The sequence below is a fragment of the Helianthus annuus genome, chromosome 2 (genome assembly GCF_002127325.2).
Source record: "Helianthus annuus cultivar XRQ/B chromosome 2, HanXRQr2.0-SUNRISE, whole genome shotgun sequence".
Classification (NCBI taxonomy): domain Eukaryota; kingdom Viridiplantae; phylum Streptophyta; class Magnoliopsida; order Asterales; family Asteraceae; genus Helianthus; species Helianthus annuus.
The window spans coordinates 173,228,591-173,241,091 of NC_035434.2; the positions used below are offsets into that span (position 1 = coordinate 173,228,591).

Consider the following 12,501-nt stretch of genomic DNA (forward strand, 5'->3'; position numbering starts at 1 on the left):
CAAGGGTTCAGATCTTTGTGGGTCGGGCGATGGGTTGGTGATGAAGGTGGTGACAGGCGGCGGGGTTATGTGGAGGAGATGACAGGCGATGGTGGTTGGTGGAGGAGGTGGCAGGCGGTGGGGTGATGGTGGAGGAGGAGGCGGCGAGGTACATGTTAGTAGTTTCACACCTACTTAACACTAAAAACTAACCGTATCCATGCTAGGGACCATCCGAAAACAAATGTACAAAAGTTAGGGACTATAGCTGTAATTTTAGAAGTGTAGGAACTATAGGTGAAATCTGGACAAACCACAGGGACTATTCAGACATTTTTCTCTAAATTGTAATATGAAATGTTTTATTAAAAATAGAAATAAGAATATTGAACTGCAATATGTTTAATTTTATCTAAATTTCGATATAAATATTATAAAAACGAAGTTGTATCAGACATATTGGCATACTAAATTTTATATTTGATACAACTCTGTCTTTTATAAAATTGGTATCAAAATATAGATAAAAATAACATATCACAATGTATATTCACTTTTTGTTTTCATAAAACATTTTATATTAAAAGTTATAAAAGAAAGAAAATTGGATTTTAATAATCACACTTTGGCCTATTGGTCGGGATTGATCCTAACTCAGGAAATGTTATAGAAAGTCGTAACCTTGAATGTATTTTCCCATCGCAATACTAATTGAAAGTTAACCCTATTGAATTTGTGACAACGTGGACTGTTTATTTGGTAAAAAAAACCCTAATCCTGTTTTCACCCAAACACCCCATTCTTCCTCAAACCTACAATTTAGAGAGAGTGTGTTTGCGTGAGTAGACAAAGTTTTTCGGTGGCCATATCTTGTAGTGGCAGTTAAGGGCAACAACACCCTCAACAACGGGGGTAGAGCTTGCTGCCTCATGAATTCGAGAAGTTTTGGTTACTACCACTCCATTTTCCGATAAGTATGTCAGGCGATGGATTATGGTACATGAACAGAGGCCACTTTCGTGCATTTATGTTCTTGAACGTTTGGTAGCATGTTAATTTGTGTTCGATGGATTATGGTACATGAACAGAGGCCACTTTCGTTCATTTATGTTCTTGAACGTTTGGTAGCATGTTAATTTGTGTTCGATAATTCATTAGTGTTTTTAGTTTTTATATTTTATTTAAATACTTCAAAATTTCGATAAATAAAATATTTAATAAAAGTCAGTGTATTATATATTGTGTTCATGAGTACTTGTTTGTGTTCATTTTGTGCTCATTTGTGTTCATCAACGTTCGTTTTTATCCGTTGCCTAAAATTAACAAACAAACACGAACAAGTTCATTTTCTTAACAAACAAACACGGACATAAAATTTTGCCCGGTTAGTATTCATGAACAGTTCGTGAACACATATATTTCTTAACAAACAAACACGAACAATTCGTTTGGTTCATTTGCAGCCCTAGTTGCAGGTTGAGGAAGAATTAGGGTGTTTTGGCGAACACATAGACCATCTCTCAAAAATCTAAAAACAGATTAAAAATTCCGCAATGACACCTTTATCGCTGTCCTGTCGCTAGTAGGTCTAATAATCAGAGTCCAACGACCCTTTAGATTGTCGCTAACTGATAGTTATAACTGTTATTCAAAGGGACAGTACTGAATATTGCAATCTCATTTAGAAGCTACCAAGTATAACAAAATATGTTATACATATAAGAAGCTCTTTATGCACAGAGATAGCTGCTCCATGTAATTTTGATAGTTATAGATAAGTTAACAATTACTGAATCCATAAAATTAAAGATACTAGAAACTAGAAGAATTATAAGGCAGAAAATGTAAACTGCTACAAATTGTGGCATTGGATCTCCCTCCATCTCCTCACATTAACTGAAAAATCAAAAAAGAAAAAAAAAAGGAAGTGAGTGAATGCCAAATATTATATATGCTTCTTACATGGACTTTAAAATGGTTAGGCCGAAGGGTGTGGGGGGATGGGTTGGGTCATCGGTCGTCAAGTAGGACGATTAATGGATCGCTACACCATCCCCTTGCCTCATCCACCATGGTTCGTGTGGATTAATCCACGGCAACCACGGGCCTCCTTTCTTTTTTCCAATATTTCCTTTAGACAAAAATAAATTATTAAAATAAGGGAATGTGTTTTACAAGTGTTTTTATCGGGTTAATTTTCATCAAGTTTTATATAACACAAAAAATATACTAAATTAAAGTCAAAGTTTATAAATAAAGACTTTGAAAATTCAAAATATGACACTTTTAATGGGACGGGGGGAGTACATAATATATAGAACCCACCTTAGCACTCCTCTTGTCCTACATCGGCCTCCCGTAAACATGGGGAGATACAAGGCTTTGCACAAATACAGGGGCGTCAATATATCCGAACGTCCCGGTAAACCATGGTTCATCAGGATGGAAGAAACTCTCATTCAACGTATGATTCGTCGGTCTACTCAAGTAGTGTATACTATCATAATTCATGTTAGAATCATATTGCGACAACGGTTCCCATGACTGTTTTACATTGTTGTACTTTTCCGTTGGCCCTATGACAGCACAACAAGGCTGCAGCCGCCAAAATATGCATAGACATTCTTCCATAACTCCCAGGTAGCTATGAGAAGAACTATCATATCTAGCGTCGTCAGGTAGCAAGGGGATTTTTTTAAATTCCTCTTTAGATAAATCATAAAAAATAATTAGCTTTTTCGTTTTTTCATTATCTCCTACAAGCCAGTGAAGCGCACCATTGCATAAGATACCAGTCTTAGTAAGTAATCTATACTTCACTTCTCCGATAACGCTCCACACATTAGATTTCAAACTCAACAAGTAAAAACATGTTCGATTCTCGCCTTTATTCTCCCCAACGACAAGTGTGTAAAACAGGGGCGGACCCAAATGATGCGGGTCGGGGTCCACGGACCCCAATGTTTCTTAAAAAAATAGTAGAACCGGTATGTTAAAATTTTCAAGGACCCCATAAAATAAACTAGTAGGACCCCATAGTGCAGAAGCATTTTCGGGACGGTCATCGTAGTCGGGTCGGGTCGGGGCTAGGAAATAATGCAAAAGCATTTAGTGGTATGAAACCACTACTTTATTAAGAACCATTTAAGAATCAAGTTATCAGATTGTGGTGATTAATAAGTTGCTTGAAACCAATAGTTACCTAAACATCACAACTACTTCACATAACTTCAAAATTTTGTTCAAGCTTTTTTTAACGCCACTATATGTTGAAAGTCTTATTTGGTAATCAAACGTGAAATAAAATCATTCAGAGACATTAAATTTATCATTTTAAAAAAGCAAATTAGAGGATCAATGGGTGGTTGTGGTATTTTAAAACACTAGTTTAATTTTGATGGAAAAAATTAACTAAAAAACATGAGATGTAAGGCTTGAACTTGAGACCTACTTGTTGAGAGACAAGGAGATTTACCACCTTACCAGCTTTGTTTTTAATACTATGGGGTCCTACTAATTTATTTTATGGGGTCCTTGAAAATTTTAACATACCGGTTCTACTATTTTTTTAAGAAACACTGGGGTCCGTGGACCCCGACCTGCATCATTTGGGTCCGCCCCTGTGTGTAATCGTCTTTGGATAAATCATAACCAAAACCCCAACATAATGATTTATAACCAAGCAAAAACGAGGGAAGGTTTAGTTGTCTTACCTCTCTAGTCAACGGATTGCCTACTAAAACTTCACCAATACGTAAATAAGAGATGATGCATACCAAGCCATTGGAAGAACCAACACTGTAACAAAATCCATCATCTTCTAAACAAATTCTTCTGTGTCCAAGTTGATCGTTGCAGCGATCTTTGTTGTAACTATGGTTTAGGTGACGATTAACGAAACGAGGACTTGTGATTAAAGAATGCCATGACTTACACACGCTCTTGAAACGGATCTGATCCTTCACTTCTGACCTTAAGAGTATTTGCTCAACCACATCAGCATGAACAAACTTTGCCATTGAAACCCTAATAATTGAAAAACGGAGTAAACGTAGACGATATTATTATAGAGTAAATATATTTTGAAATAATTCGCATTTTTGGTAACTGTATTTTTGCTAAAATTGCAGATTTGGTCCATTTTTAAAACTATTAATAAGTTTGGCAACTTCATTTTTTTTCTTCTAGAAATATGAAGAGAATAATCATATATGGAGTAATAAGCAATGTTTTAAAAACCGATAAATACCGGCCGGTTATACCGGTATTACCGTTTTCAGATGTAAATCCGGTACGAAACACCCCGTTAAATAAGTGAAACGGCATAAGATTTGTACCGGCGGTAAAATCCGGTATACCGGTTTGAAACGTAATACCGGTACCGGGTTATTTTAGTTTGGGTTGTTACTTATTTTTATTAAATTGTTACTTATCTTACGTAATTTTTATATATTATGATTATTCGTAACTAAAAGTTCTTATTTAATATTGTATGAAATGAAAATAGTTATCCTCTAGTTGATAAGGATGGCGATAATAGTGAATTTCATCTTTATGCGATCGTGAACTTGATTCATTTAACACTCAAATGGCTTAAACATATTGTACACTTTCATTTAAAAAAGCTTGTTGAAAAATTGAATGATTTTCGATTATCTTTTCTATTATTTTTTATTATGAATTTACTTTTGGATCATCTTTTAATATGTAATCATGCATTTTTGAATTAACTTTTGAGTTGATGTTGTAATTTTTGAAATTATAGAGTTAACTAGTCAACCCGGTTGAACCGTTCGGTACAAACTGGTTCAACCGGTTGAACCAGTTTTTAGCATAATCCGGTTTGATTTAAAAACCGGTTTTTAAAACATTGGTAATAAGAACACGTAAACGATAAAATGAACATATTATCATGTTAAGAAAACAAGATTTTACTTTGTTTGTGTTCATTGTTAATAATTAAGATCCATATATTGTAACATAATATAAATTAACAAAACAAATATATCAAGCCATAAATATAAGATCTAAAAACTTCAAGAATTTTATTTATAACTTAGAAAAGAAGAAAACCAATAATAACAAAATTGAAGGGTCTAAAAGAGAGAAAAGACAATAGATGAGGGGGATAGTGTGTAAGTATTGATGAAGGCAAAACTGATGCAGCCCAAGTGTTGAAGATCAGGCCAGAACATTTCCAGAGGCCCATGATCGAGCTACCAAGGGTGATTTACGAAAACGACCATAACTTTTGCTACAGGTCTCCATTTTAGGCGTTCGACCAATCAAATCAAAGCTTGAAATGAGGAGCATGTCGTGGCAAGGACACGGAAGGGCCTTGGCGAAGTTTAGGTCCAAAAAACGCATTCTAGTGGGAGTTACAGGCCTTTTTATGTTTTTTCCATATTTTATGCATTTTGTTTTTGGGTTTATGTTTGGCCCATGGCCTTTTTATGGCCCGTTCCGAATTTCGGTTTTTATTTATGTTCTCCACATGTAATTCGGATGGTCATTCATCAGTTTTTGCAATAATCATTTGACCATTTCAAATTCTCTAACTTTTGGGTTGAAATTAGGTGGTTTGGGGAAGATTATCACGGGTATTCACAGAATCAATGTGATCAATCCTTCATTATCACTTCACACGCTACATCAAAAAATAAAAACAAGAAGAAGTTGACACGTAGTAAGAGACTAAAATATCGGCAAAAAGAAGGGCAATGTGGATAACTGGATTTTGGTTTAGACTACCAGTTGTGGAATAACGGGGTAGTCCAGACACTTAACGCCGTAAACACAGGCTTGGGTCGCCAACGGGGGAGCCAATGGAGTTGTAATGAGTCCTATCGTATAATAACGAGAAATAGTATATCATACATGTCTTAATGGACCATGATGGACTTTATCTATAGTCATATTAGGTCTTTAAGGGATAGACCGGATTGCAGCGAGTCATACAAGATAACATAGTTTTCTTCATTTTTCTGTTGTATTAGAACTACTCTTTAACTTGATTTATTGCTAGCATATGTAACTTTTTATCAACTCAATAGGTTATAACCCGTTCAGTTTTTAAAGCTGGTCTAACACATGATCACGTACACATCAATCAGTTTGATTTTTGAATATAACTTTTTTTTTTAATAGCATTTTTTTGAATTTAACTTATGGAACTTGTTTTCTGTTTTCTTTTGCGTTTGCTTAAATTTTATGTTTCATTTGTTTTGTTCTAGTTCTGTTTTTAGACATCATACGGGCAAGATAGTTCACCACAAAACGAACTGTTTAGAGAACTTGTTGCCTGGCCTCAATAGTAAACTTCTAGAAGGGTTGTGTCTTTGATTGTGATAGGTTTTTTTTTTTTTTTTTTTTTTTTATTGCAAACCAACAAGAACATTTGTACTGCTAAAGTTCGGTTATGGGGCATTCCTGATCATCAAGTGGTTGATTGCAATGATATGCATGAAATAGTCACTGCTACTATCCACCAGATGCAGGTTGAGCCCGTAATTTTTTATCTTTTCATTATACGTTATTACATGTGACACGTTGGACGGGTCACACAGGTCCAAACTGAATCGGGTTATTTATAATATGGGCTGAAAATAGGATGAGCTGGGTTGGGCGAAAATAGGATTAGGATTTTTGTAAAGAGTTTTTTTTTTTTTTTGCCACATAAGCAGTCCACATCATCAAAAAACTAACGCCATTAACTTTCAATTTGTACGGGACCGCAAGGGAAAAATATATCCAAAGTTGGGACTGTCTGTAAACATTTCCTTAGTAGGGATTAATCCTAGCCAATAGGTCAAAGTTGAAATTATTATCATCTAGTTTCCTTAAAAAAATAAAAAAAAATAAAAAAATATATATGAATATATCTTAGTAGTAACTGTTTTCATCAAATTTAGCTATCAAATGACTCATGAGTGGAACAATCCCTCACTATCTGGTCTAACAAAATCAGCGACGAGACGAGACACCATCTCTCAAAAATCTAAAAACAGATAAATTCAGCAACGAGTCCAACGACCCTTTAGATTGTCGCTAACTGATAAACATAACTGTCATTCAAAGGGACACTACTGAAAATTGCAATCTCATTTTGAAGCTACAAAGTATAGCAAAATATGTTGCATATAAGAAGCTGTTTACGCACATGGATAAGACGGTTCAGCTGATCCATGTAAATTTGATAGTTATAAATAAATTAAGAGTAAATTACGTTTTTGGCCCATGTGGTTATATCACTTTTACTATATTAGCCCAAAATAAGAACTTTTAACATATATGCCCTCATGGTCTCTATAACTAACCATTTTGGCCCCTAAGTCTAACCATTTTGGCCCCTATGGTCTCTATAACTAACCATTTTGGCCCTCATGATCTCTAGACTTAGGGGCCAAAATGGTTAATTATAGAGACCATGGGGGCAGATATGTTAAAAAATTCTTATTTTGGGCTAATATAGTAAAAGTGATATAACCACAGGGTCCAAAAACGTAATTTACTCATAAATTAACAATCAGGGGCGGACCTACGTTACGAGGAACGGGGTCCCCGGACCCCAATCTTTTTTTAAAACGTAGTAGAAACGGTATATAAAATTGTCTATGGACCCCATCGAACAATTTAGTTGGACCCCATAACAATGAAAGTGAGCCTAGTGTAGTGGTAAAACCCCTTGTTAACACACAAAAGGTCATGGGTTTGATACCTGTTTCTTCGTTTTTTTGTGTTTTTTTTTTGGACCCCATTGTCCAAAAATCCTGGGTCTGACACTGTTAACAATTACTGAATCCATAAAAAAAGATACTAGAAAATAAAAAGTATTATAAGGCAGAAGATCTTAACAGCATCAAAATGTGGCACTGAATCTCCATCTCCTCACACTAACTGAAAAATCAACAAAAAAAGGGAAGTGAGTGAATGCCATATATTATATTTTGCTTCTTATATGTGTTTTTCAATGGTTATAACATCAAACAAAAAAAGGGAAGTGAGTGAATGCCATATATTATATTTTGCTTCTTATATGTGTTTTTCAATGGTTATAACATCAAACAGTGATTTCAAACATGTGTTTTCAATTGAATATATATTCTATCTTTCCATACAAATATCAACCAAATAATATCACAACTTACTGAAATACGTGTGAGCTAAGTAATCGGTGCTTTAGGGACATTGAGCAAAGGATATGAGACCGTATAACAAGTTTAGAAACCATAAATCACAACTTACTGAAATACATTAAACACACATTCCTTAAATTAATCATTCAACAAGCTACTACAAGATGGTTTCATACCGCAACGCTCTTTCATCTTGAAAAAGTCAAGATATGCACTATACTTTTTCATCGGCCATACGACAACACACTCCTCTTGTCCTGCATACATGGGGCGATACAAGGCTTTGCACAAATATAGGGGCATCAACGTATAACGTGCCGCAAAAAAGAGATTCATCAAGATGGAAGAAACTATCATTTAACATAGGATTCTTCGCCCTTCTCAAGTAGTGTATACTTTCATACTTCATGTCAGAATTACGTCGCAACAATTCCCATGACTGTTTTACAACATTGTACTTTTTCATCGGCCGCCATACGACAACACAAGAAGACAAAGACCGCCAAAATATGCATAGACATTCTTCCATAACTCCCAGGTAGCTATGAGAAGAACTTTCATATCTTGCATCATCAGGTAGTAAGGGAATTTCTTTAAATTCCTCTTTAGATAAATCATAACAAATAATTAGCTTTTTCGTGTTTTCATTATCTCCTACAAGCCAGTGAAGCGCACCATTGCATAAGATACCAGCCTTAGTAAGTAATCTATACTTCACTTCTCCGATAACTCTCCACACATTAGATTTCAAACTCAACAAGTGAAAAGATGTTTGATTCTCGCCTTTCTTCTCCCCCGCGACAACAACTGTGTAATCGTCTTTGGATAAATCATAACCAAAACCCCAACATAATGATCTATCGAGCAAAAGCAAAAACGAGGGAAGGTTCAGTTGTCTTACCTCTCTAGTCATTGGATTGCCTACTAAAATTGTCCATGTTAAATAAGAGAAGATGCATACCAGTAGGGTTGTAATTTGTAAACAAGCCCAGAGACTCGAGAGCTACTCATTATCGGCTCGGTTAAAAGCTTGAACGAGCCGAGCTTTAACAAGCCCGAGCCTGAAATAGAGCTCGTTTAGTTATCGAGCCCGAGCTCGAGCCTGAAATACAAAGCTCGTTTAGGCTCGCGAGCCTAAACGAGACCGAGCAAAAATTTATTTAGTTTATATATAATATAATAATAGTGATGATAACATTGGCGAGCCGAGCTCGAGCCGAGCTTTGTCTCGTTTAAGCGATATTGAAGCGAGTTCGAGTCGAGTTTTTAGCTCGTCTGTGGTTGTTCTCAAAATTGCTCGAGTCGAGTCGAGCCGAGCTCGAGCTTTGGGTTTTACTTGCGAGCCGAGTTCGAGCTCAAACAAGTAGGCTCGAACCGAGCCGAGCTCGAGCTCGAGCTTCATAAAAACATGACGAGCCGAGCTCGGACTCGGCCCGGCTCGTTTACACCCCTACATACCAGTCCGTTACAAGAACCAACAAGACTGTAAAACCAACTAGATTTAAAATCACATTCATAATATTCAACAATATAGGCACTCGAAAACTAGCAAGACTTCATATAGAATTAATATAAAAGTAGTAAACAGTTACCGAATGCATCAAAGACAAGATAATATAAACTAGAATCCAGACAACTAAATGAACAAGCAAAACTCATAACTCTACAATCTTCAGCTTTAACACTTGTCCGATATTATTGCCAGTTACAAGTGGAAGTCATAGAAAGAAGACAACTGAAATTATTTTCATGCTGCAAAATTTGTCATCTTGACTGCTTCTTCAATAGCGTCAACGCACAGGAGAATGGTCCCCTTCTTATCTGCATAAGAATAACAAGAAGAGAGGTGAATGAATGATAAGAAAGAGTTAAATGCCATTTTAGTCCCTGTGGTTTGGGACATTTTGCCAGTTTAGTCCAAAGGTTTCATTTTTAACCTGTGGGTCCAAAAAGGTTTCACAGTTGCCATTTTAGTCCACTTGGTTGACTTCATCCATTTTTTCTGTTAACGAGAAGGCCAATTTGGTCATTTTATATGTAATTCTGTTAACTAAAAGGTCAATTCAGCCATATAAAATGACCGAATTGGCCTTCTCGTTAACAGAAAAAATGGATGAAGTTAACCCAGTGGACTAAAATGGCAACTTTCAAACATTTTTGGACCCACGGGTTAAAAATGAAACCTTTGGACTAAACTATCAAAATGGCCCAAACCACAGGGACTAAAATGGCATTTAACTCGATAAGAAATAAAAAGGCTAGGAAATTCTATAATCTATACTATCTGTTAAAAGAAAAGAATAGAACTCACCTTGTCGCGCTTCGGCCTCCCATTATAACGGCGATATCCAGGGTCCGGGGGAGTATCAATAGAACTCCCATTATAACGGCGATATCCAGGGTCTGGCGTAGCATCAATAGAACCCACCCTAGAATTCCTCATGATACTAATAGCACTAGCCGGCCTCCCATTTACATGTGGAGATACAAGGCTCCGCACAAATATCGGTGCAGCAGTATGATACAAACCACATTCAAAACCCCAATGATGTTCGAAATTGCTGTAAATCCCTGATACATCTCCCTTCAAGCGGTGTACAATATCATGCTTCATATTATGATTATGCGGCAGCCGTTCCCACGACTCTTTTACATTGTAGCTTTTCATCATCTATAAATCGTCAAGAGAACAACAGTTTGATCGACGAAATATGCACAAACATTCTTTGACAATTCCCAGGTGGTTATTATAACTACATCCATATCTTACATCATCAGGTTGGGGTATTTCTTTAAACTCTTCTTTGGATAAATCGAAAGAAATAATTAGTTTCTTACCATTTTCATCTTCTACAATCCAGTGAAGTGCACCATTGCTTAGAATACCCGTCTTAGTAATAAATTTGTACTTCACTTCTTCAATAACTCTCCAAACATCTGATTTCAAGCTCATCACCCGAACACGTGTTTCATTCTTTCCTTTTACGATGACCTTGTAATCATCTGTGGATTCATCATAACCAAAACCCCAACATAACCAAAAACCCATATAAGGACTAGGAGAACGCTTCAGCCGTGTTACCTCTCCTGTCAAGGGATTGACTACTGAAAATTGTAAATAACCAGAGGTGACGCAAACCAGGCCATTGGAAGAACCAACAAGATTACGAGGACGATGATCATCATCTGCGAAAGTAATTCTTCTATGTCCAATCTTACTGTCGTTGCGATCTTTATTAGAACTATGGTTCAGGTGACGATTAACGAAACGAGGACTTGTGATTAAAGAATGCCATGACTTACACACACTCTTGAAACGGATCAGATACTTCACTTCTGACCTTAAGAGTATCTGCTCAACAACATCGGCATGAACAAACTTTGCCATTGAAACCCTAATAACTGGAAAACCTAGTAACGTAGATGATATGGGGTAAATATATTTTGCAGATTTGCTCCATCGTTAAAACTATTTATAAGTTTGGCAACTATTCATGTTATATGCGTTTGTGATCATTGTTACGATCGATATATGGTAACAAAATGTTACATACTTTTATAGTTTAGTCATGCTTTGAATAACTGTAATAAGTGAAGGACTAGTTTGATAATATTTGATAGTTGAGGGAGATATGAGAGAATGTGTAACGAGAGGAAGTTAGGTCAGAAAGTTAGGTCGTTATAATCTGTTGTAATAGTCAGTTGATAGTATGACGGTTATGAAATTGATTCCTTTTCTCTCTTACGTTTCTCTTTCAATTTCATATCATAACAGTGGTATCAGAGCAGTCCGATCCGCAGTCCGATCCTCTGGACGCTCTTGATTGGAGCCCTAATTCGAAGAATAATTCACAATTCATCTAGTTTTCAATCGTTTTTTCGTTTCAATTTCAGAAATTAATCAATTGTTCGATTAATTTCACTTCAATTTTGATTCAAAACTCAGAAATTGATCATTCTTTCGATCAATTTCATAGCATCAATTCAATTTGAGGATCATTCATCGTTCGATTGATTCTGAGTGAGTATGTCGACTCGTCAACAGGAAATGGATAGATTGGAGAAAGCAGCTCAAGAAAATGCGAAATCTCTTGAGGTACAACAAGCGATATTGGATCAGAATTCGGAAGCAATTAAGATGTTGCAGATTGGAATGACAACATTAGTTTCTCAAATGACAGAAATCAACAACAAATTGGGAGCTGAAAGATTTGGTAGACATCAGGAACAGGAACTGAGGATGGTTCGTACTGGAAGATTGGATTTCCCTAAATTCAATGGTAGTGAGGTTGAAGGTTGGATAATCCGATGTAATCATTTTTTTGCAGTTGATAAGACACCAGAAAATGCAAAGGTTTACTATGCTGTAATAAACTTAGAAGGGGCG

At 36.1% G+C, this 12,501-nt stretch overlaps 3 protein-coding genes across 6 annotated transcripts; all 3 read right to left on the reverse strand.

The window, feature by feature from the left end:
- Nucleotides 1-1,634: 1,634 nt before the first annotated feature.
- Nucleotides 1,635-4,065, reverse strand: LOC110927270 (putative F-box protein At2g02030). 3 transcript variants are annotated; one of them, XR_002585579.2, is made up of 3 exons: nucleotides 3,693-4,064; nucleotides 2,305-2,476; nucleotides 1,635-1,875 (listed from the first exon to the last, which is right to left on the reverse strand). XR_002585579.2 is itself a non-coding variant. In XM_022170927.2 (2 exons), exons 1-2 carry the CDS (start codon nucleotides 3,996-3,998, stop codon nucleotides 1,867-1,869), a joined length of 315 nt encoding a protein of 104 aa, XP_022026619.1. In that variant the 5' UTR covers nucleotides 3,999-4,065; the 3' UTR covers nucleotides 1,635-1,866. The 3 variants fall into 3 exon arrangements, 1 of the variants encoding a protein (XP_022026619.1); XR_002585578.2 differs by lacking the exon at nucleotides 3,693-4,064 and having other exon boundaries at nucleotides 2,305-2,900; XM_022170927.2 differs by lacking the exon at nucleotides 2,305-2,476 and having other exon boundaries at nucleotides 3,693-4,065.
- A 3,420-nt stretch (nucleotides 4,066-7,485) lies between these two features.
- Nucleotides 7,486-10,554, reverse strand: LOC110927271 (F-box/kelch-repeat protein At3g06240). Of its 2 annotated transcripts, XR_004884685.1 has the most exons (3): nucleotides 10,426-10,554; nucleotides 8,291-9,935; nucleotides 7,486-7,875 (listed from the first exon to the last, which is right to left on the reverse strand). XR_004884685.1 is itself a non-coding variant. In XM_022170928.2 (2 exons), the coding sequence occupies exon 2, from the start codon at nucleotides 9,025-9,027 to the stop codon at nucleotides 8,329-8,331; it is 699 nt and encodes a 232-aa protein (XP_022026620.2). In that variant the 5' UTR covers nucleotides 9,028-9,935; nucleotides 10,426-10,549; the 3' UTR covers nucleotides 8,211-8,328. The 2 variants fall into 2 exon arrangements, 1 of the variants encoding a protein (XP_022026620.2); XM_022170928.2 differs by lacking the exon at nucleotides 7,486-7,875 and having other exon boundaries at nucleotides 8,211-9,935; nucleotides 10,426-10,549.
- A 231-nt stretch (nucleotides 10,555-10,785) lies between these two features.
- On the reverse strand, nucleotides 10,786-11,502 carry LOC118479228 (F-box/kelch-repeat protein At3g06240-like). The gene has a single exon (XM_035983081.1). It carries the CDS (start codon nucleotides 11,500-11,502, stop codon nucleotides 10,786-10,788), a length of 717 nt encoding a protein of 238 aa, XP_035838974.1.
- Between the last annotated feature and the right edge of the window lie 999 nt (nucleotides 11,503-12,501).